General features: G+C 34.4%; 2 protein-coding genes across 2 annotated transcripts in view; one reads left to right on the top strand and one right to left on the bottom strand.

Moving 5' to 3' along the window:
• LOC137401418 (periodic tryptophan protein 2 homolog) overlaps positions 1-15,372 on the bottom strand; it is a 39,737-nt gene extending 24,365 nt beyond the window's left edge. Inside the window, exons 1-5 of the mRNA XM_068087752.1 lie at positions 15,242-15,372; positions 12,142-12,254; positions 7,226-7,320; positions 4,621-4,720; positions 856-999 (exon numbers count right to left, since the gene is read on the bottom strand). Of these exons, the coding sequence (XP_067943853.1) occupies positions 856-999; positions 4,621-4,720; positions 7,226-7,320; positions 12,142-12,254; positions 15,242-15,259 (470 nt within the window). The 5' untranslated portion in view covers positions 15,260-15,372. The remainder of the gene's footprint in view (positions 1-855; positions 1,000-4,620; positions 4,721-7,225; positions 7,321-12,141; positions 12,255-15,241) is intronic.
• A 149-nt stretch (positions 15,373-15,521) lies between these two features.
• On the top strand, positions 15,522-18,520 carry LOC137402873 (V-type proton ATPase 16 kDa proteolipid subunit c-like). The gene is made up of 4 exons (XM_068089380.1): positions 15,522-15,700; positions 16,951-17,140; positions 17,300-17,413; positions 18,091-18,520. Exons 1-4 carry the CDS (start codon positions 15,622-15,624, stop codon positions 18,182-18,184), a joined length of 477 nt encoding a protein of 158 aa, XP_067945481.1. The 5' UTR covers positions 15,522-15,621; the 3' UTR covers positions 18,185-18,520.

Genomic DNA, 18,520 nt, shown 5'->3' with positions numbered 1-18,520 from the left:
CAGCTTCTACGTATAATCGTTATGTTACGCGTCGTGATCTCTCATGCAATCATGATCTTCACGCGCACTAGTGGTAACAACTAGTATTTTCTTAATATATTAATTAATATAATTAATACTAGTGTAATTATTATACAGCCAAATCTTTACCTACAATTGTCTTCACACAAACTAAGTAAAATTTCTAAAATAATTTACCTTTACGCAGACAAGAATTATCCACATACAATGTTCAAGGTTTCTCCAAGCCTCGCAGCTTCATAAGAGAAAATTAACATAGAAACATTCAAATATAAAAATAATAAAAAATGGACCAGTTTAGTTATATTAAACATCAACTAGTTTAAGATATAGTTATGGCTCCCACCTCTGCCACCGCCTCTATCTCTGAACCTACACAATGCAGAGCCTATAGTTGTGTTCCCTTGTCTCTAATGTACAGTAACTATCAAATCTCTTTTTAGTGAATACCATTTTATCAAATTAGCGTTTACATACATTGTAGTATTTTTAATGTTTAGATAATATATTTATTTTATTTCTGTGTGTAACTACCAGCAGTGTTTATTAAGGTGCTGTCATTGGTTTTTGGACTATGGAACAAATTACACTAATTTAATAACATTTTTACTCCGACATATGATAGCTTTAACATAGAAAGAAAATTGAAAGCAAATTAACTTTGTCATTAGAGGTTAAACCATGTCATCAGATCATTCAAAAAAAAAATTTAAATCTCAATGTTTATGCTTTATAATGAGAATTGAGACAAGACTGTCCACTGACAAACTCCAAGCAGCCCAAGTAGAATATTTGCTGTTTTATCTATTATGTGGGTATATCAACCGCACCAACCTGGAATCAGAAGTCCAGTCAATGCTGACGACCTCATCGTACGGGCCGTAGAAGGTACGGAGAAGGACGAATGGATTGAATGTCTTGGAATATCCTGGCGACTGAAAAAGCATCACTTTGTTGCCCTTCGTTACCGCAAACTTGCTACAAAAGATTTTATTGAACTATAGTGTTTTTATGTTTTGGAATAATTGGTCTTTGATGTGCTTTTTAGGGTTTTTCGATTACTGCTCTCCAAAAGATGTTTATTCAATCTTTAGAAATAAATAAACATCTTTAAAAAACAAATATAAATAAAGGTTTCCTCTAGAAAGCTTATACAATGTTTGACATTTGTCACTCTGGTTAGCCCAAGTCTAATGATCAGCATCACGTTGAAAGTTACACTTCTTTGACACAGAATTGAAAATTGGATCTCTGTAAAAAAAACTGTGTCATCCCAACAGCCACACTGTGCGCAAGACTATCAAATTAAGTAACTTACTTTATCAAGTTAAGTATTGCCGCACTTATAGCATACACATCAGTATGGATATCTGAAGTTATCATTTTAGTTACTAAAAGATTACAAGCATTTAAAAAGATTATGAAATTACTAAAATATTACAAGATTACTGAACATTTGATTGTGATTACTGAACATTTGATTGTGACTACTGAACATTTGATTGTGACTACTGAACATTTGATTGTGAATACTGAACATTTGATTGTGATTACTGAACATTTGATTGTGATTACTGAACATTTGATTGTGATTACTGAACATTTGATTGTGACTACTGAACATTTGATTGTGACTACTGAACATTTGATTGTGATTACTGAACATTTGATTGTGATTACTGAACATTTGATTGTGACTACTGAACATTTGATTGTGACTACTGAACATTTGATTGTGACTACTGAACATTTGATTGTGATTACTGAACATTTGATTGTGACTACTGAACATTTGATTGTGACTACTGAACATTTGATTGTGAATACTGAACATTTGATTGTGATTACTGAACATTTGATTGTGATTACTGAACATTTGATTGTGATTACTGAACATTTGATTGTGACTACTGAACATTTGATTGTGACTACTGAACATTTGATTGTGAATACTGAACATTTGATTGTGATTACTGAACATTTGATTGTGACTACTGAACATTTGATTGTGATTACTGAACATTTGATTGTGACTACTGAACATTTGATTGTGACTACTGAACATTTGATTGTGACTACTGAACATTTGATTGTGATTACTGAACATTTGATTGTGAATACTGAACATTTGATTGTGATTACTGAACATTTGATTGTGATTACTGAACATTTGATTGTGACTACTGAACATTTGATTGTGACTACTGAACATTTGATTGTGACTACTGAACATTTGATTGTGATTACTGAACATTTGATTGTGATTACTGAACATTTGATTGTGACTACTGAACATTTGATTGTGACTACTGAACATTTGATTGTGATTACTGAACGTTTGATTGTGATCTAGTTCTGTCGATTTTAATATATAATTTATAATATAATTTATTGTCTACTGCTTGATTTGATTGCCTCAGCGTTTCACACAATGTGAATGCCATTGGGTAATATCACCATCCCTCCAAGTTTATAACCTTGGTCTTTAAAAATATCAGCTAAGTTCATCTCCCCCAACTTTTCTTTAAAACTACAGATTAAATTCTCTACAATTTATGAACAAAATGTTAAAGCGAATTACTATTAATCAAACACATAATAATGAACATCCACCGATTACCAAGCAATACTTATTGAGGATTTGCACATAACTGCTTGAGTTGTGTCAAAGAATTAAAAATGTATAGTTTATGGTGTTAGTGTCATAGGAGCTAAATAAGAAATAGGAGGGCAAGCGCTACAGCTACAGCTACAGCTAATATGAGTGCCTAACCAGACTTTCTATTAGTAAATTACTGTATTTGGAAGACTACTCGTCACTAATAAGCAAACAATAGTGAAGACAAAAACAATCATTGATTGATCTTCAGACATTCAAAGATACATTTACATACATGTACACATCTTCTGTACACATGCATGTACACATACATTTCTATATGTAAATATGAGTGTAGAAATCGTTGGAATAGTTAAAACGTTGAATGAAGGAAGGCGTTGAAACACAATACATCGTCAACTGTTGGATTAATACAGTAGACCCTCCAACTACATAAATAATTCATTCTGGGAACATTCACATCAGGGCTTTTACATCACATGAACAGTAAAATTCATGTAAATTGCCTAATCCATTCCAAAATCATCCCCAACTCCTCTCTTTGACCCTTTAACTAGGAATGAGTAAACTCAACTATTTAAATTAGTAACTGTACACTAAAGGCGTGGTCACACGAGCACCGAACCGACTTACATGTAGGTTTGGAGGTTGTTTTACTTTGGTTCGGCTAAGCCACATGTCACACGGCATCCGAAGTCACTTTGCTTCCTAGATACCATACGTATGGAGACAGGACACTGTTTCATTGGTAGTTGTTATGTATTTGAGCTAAACGTTTCTATTGTAAGCAAAAAACTTTGAGGAACAATTATTAATTATAATTACGCAGCAGATTTATCAGAAGATCGTTCAGCTGCTCAAAATAAATCACTCGATACAAAGATTTTGCCGACCCTTCCCATCAACATAATTATATTTTTTATTAACATATGGATGTTTTTCTATGCTGAGTACATAACAAAGAAAAACAGTCTTTATCATAGTACTGTGGTTTTACATAAATAAATCAGTCAACGATACTTCATCAGGATGAGTATGACACATTACTTATATTCTACACGAAAGAAAACTACAGCCATTAGCTTACATTTATGCAAAACTTAAGTGCAACATCTTACATTTATGCAACACAATGCCAAGTCCGGGTGAGCCTTGTCGTAAATTGTTTCATGTTGATTATTTAACGAAATGACGAAAGCATCGTCCCATTTCTTTTTTAACTTTGCTCACTCGCACTTAAGAAAAAATTTGATGGGTGCTCGCTAAAATTTTAACCAGCCAATAAGAGCAAGGGTTCGGCCAGAAATTTCGAGCATGACCGAAATGGTTCGTTTCGACCAGAAATGTCTTTGGCCGAACAGTTTACAACTGACAGCTACGTCGTTTTGCGTCATTTAGTTCATTTCGGCTCTCATGTAACCACCCCTTAACAGTTGCTATAACGTTAAATCCCTATAATGTAAACGTTCTCGGAAAGGCTTATATGTGTTGTTGGAAGGTCTACCGTATTGGAGATGGCGGATCTTTCTATTCAACCATTTGAATGTTCATTGATACAAGCGCTGAAACAAGCAACTCACATATCAGAAATGTCAGCCTGTGATGTATTACATCACTTCCTATCTTACATAGCCCCACCATTACATTGTTGAATTTGTTGAACTCAAATTCACCAAAAACTATCTCACGTTTTGAGTCTCTTTTGCAGTTGGTCGATTCAACAATGACTGTCTTATGGTTTAGGCTTCATCACTGACTTTCATGCAGCTCTGATTTCCTCTTTCTCTCGCTATTTGTGTCTAGTTTTCTCAATTTCATGATACTTTTAGCTACACGTTTTGAGTATTCATTATACTCCATTATTAATACCGATGAACACCTTTTACTGCTGAAGGAAGCCTAGCATTCATTTGAGACTGACATCGCAAGACAAGGGCATCTTGGTGAGAAGAGTAGAGGAAATATGTCAACTTTCATACCTTGCATCTGGGCTAAAACTGGCAGCATGTACGGGCTGGGAGAAGTGGTATTGGCTGATAACTGTCTTGTTTGTCAATGAGCAGAGATAACCTTCTCCCTCTGCCAAAAGTTAAGGAGGTAACATAAGGTCTGTTATGAACAGCGTTATCCTATGCTATTTTAACGCAGTTCCATCTACGTCAAACGGATAACTTATTAGTGTAATATAAAAAACCAAGAGCTAAATCATGAGTCGTTAATTCAAACAGGAAGGATTCATATAATATAGCTAATCATCAGGATTCATAGTCAGAGACAGTAAATAGCTTTTGCCTGACTATACATACCTCATGTGTATACAATGCGTATATTTCGTAAATGTAATGCATGTATGCGTGTACATAAAGTGTATATGACGTGTATAAAACTATATATAACGTTTATATGTATGAAGTGTAAATGATGTGTGTATAAAGTGTATATGATGTGTATATAAAGTGTACATTATATGTATATGAAGGTTATATAGGTGTGAGGATATCTATAGGAGAATATAGATATCCTCACACATTCTAATTCACCGCGGTTACATAATGGCGGCGATTAACTGTTCGTTTTTGAGCTTTTAAGAGCTTGTAATCACGTTTCCACATATTTTGCACCTACAACGCAGCAGAGTAAGACATGGTGAATCTCTTCATACCAAATAACTGTAATGTGAATTTTGTTGCGAGTCAACCTTTAAGAGGTGTCATTAGAAATTACTATCATTAATCGTCATTCATATTAAACTGTTGATTGCATTAGAAATTATTGTAGAATATGATGTGACTGATGAATAAAGTTAAAAAGTAAACCACATGCGAATTTGATTACATAGAAGTGGTCTGGGCAATGCCGGTATTTCTGATAGTACAGGGAGCCCTCAAGTTACCATGTCCCTGTTATACGATTTTTTCGCCTTACGGGGTAGAACATGGTGATTATTTTTTCCCCACCATACAAATCCTATTTCCCCATTAGAATTCAACAAAAATTTCGCTCTAAATTCAAATTTGGCTGTCAGTGTGCTTAATACATCCAAAACAAAGATGACGGTATGCTGTTCGGCAAACAAAAACCTTTTACTGCCTGAAAGAGATACAATGACCGATGCAATGATACTCGTGTGAAAAACGGCAATTTTTTTCTTTAAAACCAGTAGCAAAGTTGGAGTTGCGATCCCTTCGAACAGAGGGTCAGGGATCAGACAGCTTTCCTTTTTCTGCTAAAAAAACTCTACTTTACTACGAGAACAGCATCACTCGGGCTTTTTTGTAGAATTAGGTTGAAAAAGCTTTTAATGGGGTCAGCTAAAAGTTATAGTGAAAAAGAGCCAGAAACCGATGGGTGATAAAACTTTAGCGATGAAAAGTTGAAGTTCAGTAAAATAATTAAAAATACAGACTAAAACTTAGCTTCAAGTCTGTGTTTAGTAAGTAATTCATTTAAGGTAAATTCAACGTTTATGTTATAAATCTGTCTCGAAAATAAGAACTCCCTACAGTACATACTGCACGTAGTACATTGTAATGTTACATTTTAATTGCAGATCATAACTAATAAATACACTTAAGATACTGTAGGTAACTATAGTTATCAAAGTTACCATACTACTTAGCTACTAATTTTTAATATGTAGGCCTATAGTACCTATAAAACTATATAATATGTAGGCCTATAGTACCTATAAAACCTATAATATGTAGGCCTATAGTACCTATAAAACCTATAATATGTAGGCCTATAGTACCTAAAAAACCTATAATATGTAGGCCTATAGTACCTATAAAACCTATAATATGTAGGCCTATAGTACCTATAAAACCTATAATATGTAGGCCTATAGTACCTATAAAACCTATAATATGTAGGCCTATAGTACCTATAAAACCTATAATATGTAGGCCTATAGTACCTATAAAACTATATAATAACAAAATAATAATAAATAGTATAATAAAACTATATACAGTACCTATATAAAATTTTAATGATTTTCACCAGAGAATGTTTGCATTATATAATTACTAGGTTTTCTATACCCCTCCATACGACATTTTCACTGTACGATGCCAACCCTGAAACGGATTAAAATCGTATGGCGAGGAAGGGAGCACTGTATTACCAATAGTAAACAATAATTACAGAGTTGGACTATATATAGCAGAAAATCTTATGTCCGGAGGGCTGGTAACCCTGAAATATGAAATAAGGACAATATTGAAATGTGGACCCTCACAGGCATAATATCCTATGCAAGTGATTGCAGCTCTTGCTCTCTTCAGAAAGACAAGGCAAGCAAGAACTAAATTGCAACACCATCTTTAGTATTGCAAACATTTACCCCATAGACTTAGATATGATTTTTGTTGCTATGAAATTGTGAGATGCATTCTATCAAATAACAAGCAAATGCTTAAGTCAAGGCCAAGCTGCCGCAGCTCAATGTGTCACATTGAGCTGCCGCAGCTCAATGTATCACATGTGACACATGCCTCTAAACAAGCCATGTTCTAGAAAGCACCTTTATCGATATCACATGAGACCACGAAACCTTTAAACAAGGATCATTCTAGAAGGTACCTTCATTGATGAGCAGCATGAGGTTGCCATTGGGTGAGATGGCGACGGTGGTGATGTTCAGCTTGCATTCCAGTGGCAGAGTCTCCGACTTATTGCTAAAATAAATGTGATTATGAATTGGAGAAACTTTTTCCACGAAACAGTCAAACGACATTTGTTCTGTTATCGGTTTGGACAAGCATAGTATACCTTTAAATTTACCAGAAAAATAGGGTTAAACCACACGAAAAGTTATTTGATTTTTTTTCAAAAGCAAATAAAATGGAGACAACTCTTAATTTTGTGGACAATAATGAATGAGTGTTTGTAATTATATTCTATTACTGTAACCTCCTATGAAATTGTTTTACTGCCCTAGTGAGCCTTCATGTTCTTAGTGAACTAAAAATAAAGCCTGTAATCTAATGCAATTATTCTTTGCAGTAAACTTCACCTAGGATGGTCATTACTTGATAAGGTTAATTTAATCGTTAATCGTCAATTTAGTCCACTAATTTAATCGTTAATCTCTTACATCTCTTAATCGTTTCTCAAAAAAGATAAGATCTAAACTTGGTAGTTTCAAGTTTTCCTTGTATAAATTTTCGTTTTTGCATTTATGACACCACATGGCAATATTTATTTATTGTTTGTTTGGTGGCATATGTACATCTATATATATAAATATCGGTGCTTGTTTGTCTGCCATTCAAGTATCCAGTTAAGGCGATGAAGTTTTAGAAATGAAAAATTTACTTCACATAGGATTTAAAATCAGCCCTCCAGTTCTGCAGACAGGCGTACTATCATTCACATTACACATCCAATCGGCCAGACTAACGGATAATTGTGTGCATACTTATTATATCTGCCAATCTTCAATGAGTAAAAAATCCACGCTTCAGCTAGCACGATTAAACTAATTTACTAGAAAAAACTATTTTACTAGAAGAAAAATATATGCCAAGACCTTCCCAAAATACTATAAATATGATGTATATCGAACATAAACTTAATTAAACTTATAACACACACAAAACATAAAAAACCCTCATTTAAAAGTTAGATGGTAAACAAATGCTGATTTTCTGTGCAATAACTTTGTTTATTATCTCTATAAATATATTTAATAACTTAAATATATTTTAAATAAATTTAAACGCCGGCATTCACCTAGTTTTTTTTTAATTTAAAAAAAAAATTTAAAATGATTATGGACTGCCCAAAAAAGTATTTATATATACATATATAGTATATATGTACCATACAAATACCATATATATCTATAAATATATTTCTCAAAGTATGTCGTCTGTCTGTCATTCCGGCTATAGCTATTAAAATCTTGATATTAAAATTCGGCACTCTGATGGATTTGAATTCACGACGAATGCATCGACAAGTTTCATATCCGGACGCTCTACCACTGAGCTACAATGGCATATTAATCAAATGCGTTTTCATATACAGCATAGCATATACATATACAGCATTTTTATATGCGCGTGCTCCCACGCGTTACGATGCCCCTGTTCAAAAATATTTTTGGACATAAGTATATGCAAAGCGATGCTTCTTTGTCTTTTTCTGTTAAAGCTAATAATTTATCTTCACTTAACTTCAAAATTGGTGATTTTTCTACTAATTATATATGTTACCAAAAATATACGTCGCATCAACATTTCATGGTTTACATACTTGTTATTTATTTCACATCTACATTTAGTTCGCTACTAATTTATTCCAGCTACTCAGAAGTTTTTTTCCCAGCTACATTATGTTCCTTGGATTATGATTTAGTACCTTGCGTTCCACAATCATTAAGTATGAACAAAATCTTTGTTCATTTAAAAAATCTTTTTAAGTTATTTCTTTTTGTTCAAATTAAAACATCTTCTTTTGTATGTTCCTATCAGTGCTCGCTTTGTATATTAGCTTTTACATCTTTCACTTTAAACCTAACCAATTAGTAAGTCGTAAATATATATTTCCCATTTTACAACAAACATTTGCAAGATTATTTCTAAGATTATCTGTTAGATTATCTGTAAGATTTACTGTAAAACTTATCGTGTAAGATTACAAGTATCAGTTATTCTTCACTCTCTTATATTTACACAAATTTACAAACTTTGAAAAATGTATATATAGATAGATTTAAATTCTCTCATTAAATTTATAAACTTTGTATAACTTTTGAAGTTTATAATATAAGGCGTTAAAGTTTTTTTATAAGTTTATAATATAAGGCTTTGAAGTTTGATGCAATATCTTTTTTATTCCAATTTGCAATTTTTAAACATAATTGGCGTATAATGTCGTGTTTGAAGTTTAAACATTATTCATTTACCTATCACTGTTTTCCTATCCTATTGCTTAGTTTCCTATCTTTATTATTAATATTAATTTTTCATTCAACCATTGTTGGCAGATATTGTTCTAATAAAATTTCAACTACAAAATGCTACCATACTCTGTCATATTTTTATCGACCTGTTAAATAAATGTATTCTCAGAAGTTACACATTGTCTAATGCATCCAAAGAAAAGAACCTGTTCTGCACAAAATCATTTCCTCATGATATAGTTTGAAAGTTACAGTTGTTTGACGAAGTTTAAAATTAATTAATATATTAATTTATTTAGACTTCACAAAACACTTCTCTCATGATATGTAGTTTGAAAGTTAGAATGGTAGATGTTGTTATATATGTTAAATACAAATAAATTTTCTGTCCAATGACTTTGTTATTACCCGGGCAACGCCGGGTAGCACAGCTAGTATAAGTATATAAATATATATGGTATCACACCTGAGGAATTTAACTCTCTTGCATGCCATTGTCTATATACATATATAATGTGCTTGCAGTGCTTCCCGACGTTGCCCGGGTATTAAAAATCAGCTTATAAACAATGGGAAGAAATGAGAGCTGCCTGCTACTTGCTATTAGCCTGGCACATTGCCAATTTAAAATTTGAGTAAGCTCAGAGCTGTATAGCTTCACAGAGTCCCGCGACAAAAACACTTGTTTCCAAACAAACCCGATCGGCATACTGTTCTCTAATCGAATATTCTTACCGCGCTCTCAAAATTTCACTTTTTGGCATTTACTTTTCAATTTTACAGAAAAAAATTATTTGTAGTTTCTTGTAGAGAATTTTGTCTTCTTTCAAATGGCGTATAATACAACAATTTCAGAACGACTGCCAATAGGAGTAATTTTTGTTGGTTAGTGTTGTGGCCTCTCCATTATAACTTACATGTATATAAAAATAGTGGGCGTGGCCTGTTTGTTTGGAACCGAGTAAGCTCCCATATACGCTTCCGTTGGTCGCGGGATTCTGTGAAGCTATACGGCTCTAAGTAAGCTTACTAATGAGAGCTATTCGTCTCCGTGACGTTACGCAATCACCCTGCGTAGTACGAAGAGCCGTTGGATATTTGCTCCCATATAGCTAGCGACATATATCTGCTGGCAAACAAATCAATCTCTGTGGCCTAATTGGTATGGCGTTGGACTGGTGAATGGGAAGGCCTGAGATCAAATATTTTTCGTTACGGATTCTTTAATCCAAGATTTTAATAGCTATAGCTGAAGGGATACACATACCAACACTGAGAATAAATATATATAGACATAAGATATCTAGCTATATAGACAGCGGCATGCAAGAGACTTAAATTCCTCAAGTGTGATACCACGGAGTACATAACCACATTATATATATAAAAAATTTGTTTTCATGACAAATATTTGGCTGCCTTAAATTGTTGGTAAAAAAGAAGTGATGTGATAACAATATGTTGACTAAAGCATTGAGTTGTTGTTCAGTTGACTAAGTCGCCAACATAATTATATTAACAATAATTCACAGTTGTCATTAACCTGCAACGCTGCTGATGCCTAGGCATGATCAGTGATGCTAAGTTGCTTCAAGATAAGATTACTCCTCATTGAAATAAGGTGGTTTCATTTCCCTCAAATTAGTTTCCTAAAGTAAATAGACAGTGCTTCTGACAATACAATAAACATTAATTTTACTAACAATCCTTGTGAATACCTTGAGCTAGTGACATGACCGAAGAAGGGCTGCATGCACGAACAAAGCGGGTGTTTACATAGCAAACAAACAAAAGCCGATGCGTCTGTGGCCTAAAGGCTTTACTCCCAACTAACACCGTTAACACTAGCGCTAACACTAACAATTCCAAGTAACACTAACGAATCCATTTCTCATTTACATACTCATTGCCCTCATGATTGGCTTTTCAACATAACTTCACTCAAACAAGTAGTGATATCTCGACAAGGATATAGTAATCTCTCGTTACTTCGCGGCTCACCTTTTGAGGTTCCAGTACTTAACGGTTAAACAATGCTCATTAAAAAATAATAGAAAAATATTAATTAAAAAATACATTTAAAAAATTAAAATATATCATTTAAAACACATCATTTAGCAGCACTGGTGGGTGTAGCAGAGGTCAATTAATAATATGCATTAATAATTGCATTTAGTTAGTAATCAAATGATTAACAATTTAAATTAATGGAAAATCCTAATGTATTTATTTGCTAGACCAATTTATTAACTTAATAGTTAATTTAACTTATACCACAGTCAATTTGTTAATTTAATTAATTGTGCAAGTCCACAAAAACTAAATTAATTTATTTAATTATTAATACGATCTTAAACTACCAATTAACTATTATTTTAATTGCAATTTCTGCTGTCGCTTCAACCCTGGTGTAACCACAAGTAAACTTTGACGCTACGAGTCCACTTTGTCACGTACAAGAGAACTTTAAAAATTTTAACCAGAGCTGGAGAATTCCTCACAAACACCAAATATACAAATGTATTAGCTAACTGTGATAGATAAATGAGAAGTTTGATGATAAGAACATAACCTGAATTACAGTTTTTACTTTTTGAGATCAAATGCAGATATTCGGTTGCCAACTGGACTGATAAGGACATTTCCATCAGGAGAGAAAACAAGATTCCCCTTCTTGTAGACAGTTCCAAGCAAATTTGAGAACTGTAAATACAAGAAAACTTAATGACAGAGTAAGATTCATCATACCGGTTCTCATCCACTTCTCATACTTCTAGATCGTACGTAATCTAAAAGTACTCTGTTAACCCTGTTAACCCTTTGAACCCCGCCCGTCCTCGTCAATCACTATGTTTCCATGATGCGCAGTGCTTCGGAGTTGTGCTATCTCCGAATCATGGAAACGGCGTCTTCACACTGAAATCACTGTGCACTGATCAGCGCGAAGCCAGTGCAAATTCGCAGCAAGAAAACAGCAACTGCGCAGTGGCTGCGCATAGCTCTCATGCCGTGGAGACGGATTCTTCGAGGGCCATAAACTAGTACAAAGGTTGTCCTGCTAATCTTGTTTTTTACTATTCTTCCGATCTTCTTTCACCTAAATTTAACTATGGTCTGCATTCACGAGGATGATGAGGTGATTACTTTCCTGAACTTTGTTATCAATGCCAACACTTTTTGAAAAATAGGTGGCAAGTCCTAAATTAACGTTTAAATAATATATTACTTAAAAATACTTATTAAAAATATATTACTATGTAAAAAGTGTGTTAAGGTTTGTAAAACCTTGTGAATGTGTATTGTAAATAAAAGTATAATGACGACAGAATCATAAAAAAAGACTGTTTATGAGGTTCGGTATCCATGATCGATTCTATTTCTCCATCAGGCGATTCGATTTATACACTTTCTCTTCTCTGGCTAATTTGCGGTATTTGCTGAAAACCACTGCGCAGCATGGAAACGTACAATCCCCTCGACTTCGGAGGGGGCTGCTTCGCAGTACTGCGCACCATGGAAACATACACAATGTGTGTCAGTATCTCTGAGCATTTTGTCAAAAAGTACGACAGTTTGAAACTTTTATTAAATATAATCTAAATCTGCTCTTAATCAAATGATATTTGGTGAAACACTGGAAAACGAATTCAACAACACACTGCAAATATCACCCGAAACATGTCAGAAAACATTTTTTCAGGTGATATTTGCATATTTAAGTGAATTTAACGGTTTTCCTAAAAAAATGTCATAAAACCAATTTTCTAGGAAACTGTTAAAATTCAAATGACTAACAAATTCCAGAAATGTTCGGGATATCATCATATCCATCGAGCACATCATCGTTTTTCAACCCAAAATCATCAGCAACAATATAGTTTGTATCACGTAATTCTTCATTTGCATCATTATCATCTATCGCATCCAACATTTGAGTTATGGCAAACTTTTTTCCCATTAAAATTGTAATAACAACGAAAAATGTTGGTAGAGCTAATCAAAAACAATAAAAAATGAAAATAAAATTTCTGGTCTAACGCTCTACATAAGAATTAATTTGGTTTCCGGCAACAGAATGGTGGCTAAAGATACTCCGAACAAAATGATAGAATGAAAAATGAGCAAGAGGATGTATAGAAGAAGTTCCAGCAGGATATGGCAAGACTAAGAGCCAAGAGAAAGGCAATAGTCGCAGAGTCAGATAATGCTGAGATATTTAAGGCAGCTCTTGATCAGTTGGAGAAGGGAATTCAAGGAGCAAAGCTGTAATTTTTCGGTGGCGGGAAATTATTAGTAGATTTGGGCCTACACTAACACCAAGATTTGTGGCGACACCGTTCATGCAGGCAAGGACTGTGGTCTGTGTGTGACCCAAAATACTTGACACATATATGCATCTTCCAATGAAAGCAAAATAAAGAGCCAGTAGTCAAGGTTGAGAGACACCATCGATGTAACCTTCACACTCTGGACAAGGCAGTAGTAAAAATAGTAGTGGTAGTACAGGTGGCAGCATTCATCAAGGTGGTAGTACTAGCAACAATGACAGCAATCACATTGCCGGTAGAGAAAAGAGTGAGCTGGGCAGTTATTTGCAGCTGAGCATATACTTGGATAGTAATAGTAGGTAGTTGGGTGACGAGTAGGAAAGTCCGCCCATGGAGACAAATCAAACGATAATTGATAACAGTTGAATTAGACAGACAATCCAAACAAATGTAAGAAAAAATACAAGTGTTTTGTCAATATATCGTGAAGTGATTACGCGTAGTAAGTTGAGGTGCTTGATTGATCTGGTGTCACTCGACAACCACAGGAGGGGTGTTGTCAAATTGAGGTTATAAAAGCCCAAACAACACTGACGTTTAAGGCTATAGCAGTTGCTGAGAGTTATGAAAGATACAGAACATAAAAAGGGATTAGTGAGTATAAAGGTTTGAAGAAGTAAAAATATCTGTTCTTTAGTTATTCGTAAGCAAATACTTGAAAAAAAGTCAATATTTCACAAGAAGTATTAACATTGAATTAAATGTTTACATATTTTTTTCGACACATTCTCATAATTGCCTTGATCAATTCATGTCTTTCCTACTCAGACTGTGTTTGCTACTGGTCTACTTTCCCATAATAGTTGCCACATGATCATTTTGCCAACTCTCACGCATTGGGCGTGAGACTCACGCAATCACCCCAAAGAAAAAAATGAGAATGCGTGAGAAATGCGTAAGATTTTTGCCCCAATTTCCACAATTTTATATACACTATCATTGATACATCAATTGCCCCAAAACCAAATCTCACGCATTGCCCCACTCTTGGGTTGGCAGGTCTGCACATGATAGTTGCATGTGCTGCATTCATAAATGCTATACGCTCGCACTGACAGCAAGAAATATTACACCTTACTACCAACGGCTAGTACTCATGCTCACAATTTATGCAAAATGCGTTTCGCAATCTCATGAGAAAGAGGTGATTAATAATATTGTTGCCATGCTTAGCTAAACATTAAATGCCTCTATGATAAAAAAACATTATTAACAATACAAATTATTAAAACATCAACGATTTGATTGTAAAGAATATAATGAAAGTTTGTGCAAGCTTAAGACGAGCCACATCTCCCCCAACATTGTCACTACGAGCGTAAGTCCTAATGCAGTTTTTGAAAGCTGAAATGACAAAATTACCTTGAAGGAAAACTTCATCTTTATAAACAGTTTTATCTAGAGAGAAATAAATCTACAATTCTCATAATTCGATGGACTTGTAGGTCAGCTCAATTCATGGGGTTTAATTAAAGTAGCTTAATGTATTACAAGAAATGTAATGTATTCATGCTTTCCGGTATGGTGTCAAGGACATATGACGTTTTTCCTGTCACGCGATATTAAAGCGGATGTAATTGGTTTTGACATGAGAGTTGACCTATCAGAGATCTTCTAACAGAATATCAGCTGAATCTTTGTCACATGACATTAGCGTATTTAGCCAGCTATATCAAGGAAGGCAGTCGATATTTGCCTCTTTAGCGCTTCACACCTATTCGCAAGAAACATAACCTTTAATAATGGCTAATACTGTTGAAAATCCTCTGTATTCTCCATTTTTTGGTGTAATGGGTGCGACAGCTGCTGTAGCTTTTAGTGGTAAGCCAATTTAAAAGTAGTCCAACTCCATTAGTTACGTAATTGATTTTTTTCTTTTGAGTTGTGTGATTTTTGTTGTCATTTTATATAACGTGTGACGTTGTTTTTATTTGTCGCTTTAGTAGACAATGTTAGATTTCATGCTTATAAGCAAAAGTGTTTTTTTAAAGTAACGCAACTTGTGATGTCCTGCTAGTTGCTTATTGTTGTGCGTATTTCTATTTAAATGGTTCGTTCAGGGTATTGATCGATAATGTTGCGTAAATATTGCAATTATGCTTACATTTTTTTAATTACAAAACCAGCCAATTTTTTGTCTGTCCCTTGTCGTGATCAATTCATTTATTGACTGCTAATTCCGAGCATTATTGAACTTTGGAAGTCGTGTTTCGAATCTGACACAAATTTGGACGTTAGCTGCGTTTTAGTCTAGGTGTCACGTGATAAGTTCAACTTGTTGAACCTATCACGCTTTTGCGCTCAATAATGTTTTGTTGATCTATCGCAGCGCTTAGTTTTATCTTTATAGTTTGAACCTCGCAATTTTTTTTCTGTCAAGAAAATTGCAATATAAATTTCGATGTGCCGGTTTTTCTAGAGAAGGTGATTAGATACTACAAACTTGTGCTTTATTACTATTCTTCTATCTGCTGCTAAATTAATTTCAAGTCACGAAATATGCCTAATTAATTAAGCCAAGTCACGAAATCACGTGACTTGGCTTATCACTTTGACTCCTACTTATGTTATTATAGATCAATAATGAACTAGTCAGTAGTTCTTATGTTGATTCATATTCTGTAAGTTCCCAAGTCATTGATCAAACTGTTCATATATGCATCTCCCATAGCAATTGACCTATGTAATGTACATATAGTCTGTAGCACCACAAATTACTCAGTTTTTTCACTTTAAATTTGAGCACATAATATGTTAAACGTGCATAAGCATTTTTAATTGATAAATTATATATATTATACAATATTATTATTAGATATATTATACAATTTATAATTGTTCGAACATATATCATGGATTGTTTTTTAACGATTGCAACGTTTAGTTTTAAAATACAGCAATTTTGATGACAAAATTTTGTATCACAATATTTAGTTGAAGGTCTCCTAAAAAGCAACTGGCAATAAGTAGTGATTTTTGTCCCTAACTTGCCACAAGAACGAGTAGTCGTACATTGCTACTGGAAACTATAACTCCTATCACTTTTTACAACGTGGTCTGCATTTTTGTAGCAATGGGCGCTGCCTACGGGACAGCAAAATCTGGTACAGGAATCGCTGCTATGTCTGTGATGAGGCCAGAGTTGATCATGCGAAGTGTCATTCCAGTAGTCATGGCTGGTATCATTGGTATCTACGGCCTCGTTGTTGCGGCTGTCATCACTAACGCCATAGAGAATGGTGGCAACTACTCACTATATAAGTAAGTATGAAGTAAAACATGTAGGGCTTTTATGTCATGGTAATCAGTTTATTTGTGATTTTTTACTTGCTTAAAACTTACTGTTCCATTTTCCTATGGCGCAAGTTCTAAACTCTGCGTATTGAGAAAAATGTGTGAGTGTTCATTCATTCTTTACAGATCGTTCACACAGTTGGGAGCGGGGTTGTCAGTCGGTATCAGTGGTTTAGCAGCAGGTTATGCCATCGGTGTCGTGGGAGACTCGGGAGTCCGTGGAACTGCGCAGCAACCCAGGTATGTACGCTCTTAAGTTTGTTGTCAGTTTTTAGAGTGTTTTCTGTTTGTATTTTGAGTTGCCTCATTTTTTGTCTCTCGGGTTTTATAGTTGCTAGGATTACTTGTTTGGTGATAATCAACCGACCAATCGCGATGAATTTTGATGGAGAATCCGGCATAACAGGCCTAGCTTATATCCGTGATGTTGCTCTGCTTAATGTTAAAAGTCCCAATTCCTTAGATATACCGAGAATGGTTTTTCAATGCTTTATGGTCTTTATGACACATTCATGGAGCAATACTGAGAGACTGCTAAGTTTAGCTGATCATGTGGCCAGTTTGTTTGGGCAGATGTCTCGTGAAGATATTTTTTTATTTTTTTCGTAGTACTTTTAGGGGAATCGTTCAGAAAGGCTCAGACAACATATGGAACTGTTGCTATTGATTCAGTGACTTTCGATAAAGTTTAAAGAGCCAAACCTATGATTACTTTCAGAATTACTAAATTATTAGATATTGAAATGATCTGCTTCTGAATTCAATTAGTTTGGTTTGGTGTGGTCTTTTCAAGTAGTTGTCATTCTTGTCAACTTGAAGCCGCAGAAGTATAATTCTCCAAGCATGCATCACCTGATCGAGTCTAACTACAAAGTGAATTAGAAGGTCAAGCAGTTTAATGTCTTATTCTTTTGCAGGTTGTTTGTTGGTATGATCCTCATCCTGATTTTTGCTGAAGTCCTCGGTCTATACGGATTCATCGTTGCTCTCATCCTAACCTCGAAGAACTAGATGTCTTTTATTCTCTAAATCACAAAATAGGTGCACACTCTCGATGTTGGATCCAAGAGAACAACAATGCTGTCGTTTGAGATTTAGTGTAACGCGACTGCTGACCCTGTAGTCATTGCAGTTTGGTTAGTCAGCTGAATCGAGTTACGTGCACTTGTTCAAATTTTTATACCATGTTGTGGTAGTCGCTCGACTACGTCTCCTCATCATCATTGTTTTACAACATTTTCTGAAATGAACATGTACAATTGTGAGTCGAGTAATTATTGTCTCTCTTGTGTTATTATTTTCTGACTCAGTATAGCAATTTACATCTAAATATATATACATACAATA

Source organism: Watersipora subatra, chromosome 8, assembly GCF_963576615.1.
Source record: "Watersipora subatra chromosome 8, tzWatSuba1.1, whole genome shotgun sequence".
In the NCBI taxonomy this organism is placed as follows: Eukaryota; Metazoa; Bryozoa; class Gymnolaemata; order Cheilostomatida; family Watersiporidae; genus Watersipora; species Watersipora subatra.
This window is presented reverse-complemented; position numbering and strand designations above follow the sequence as displayed.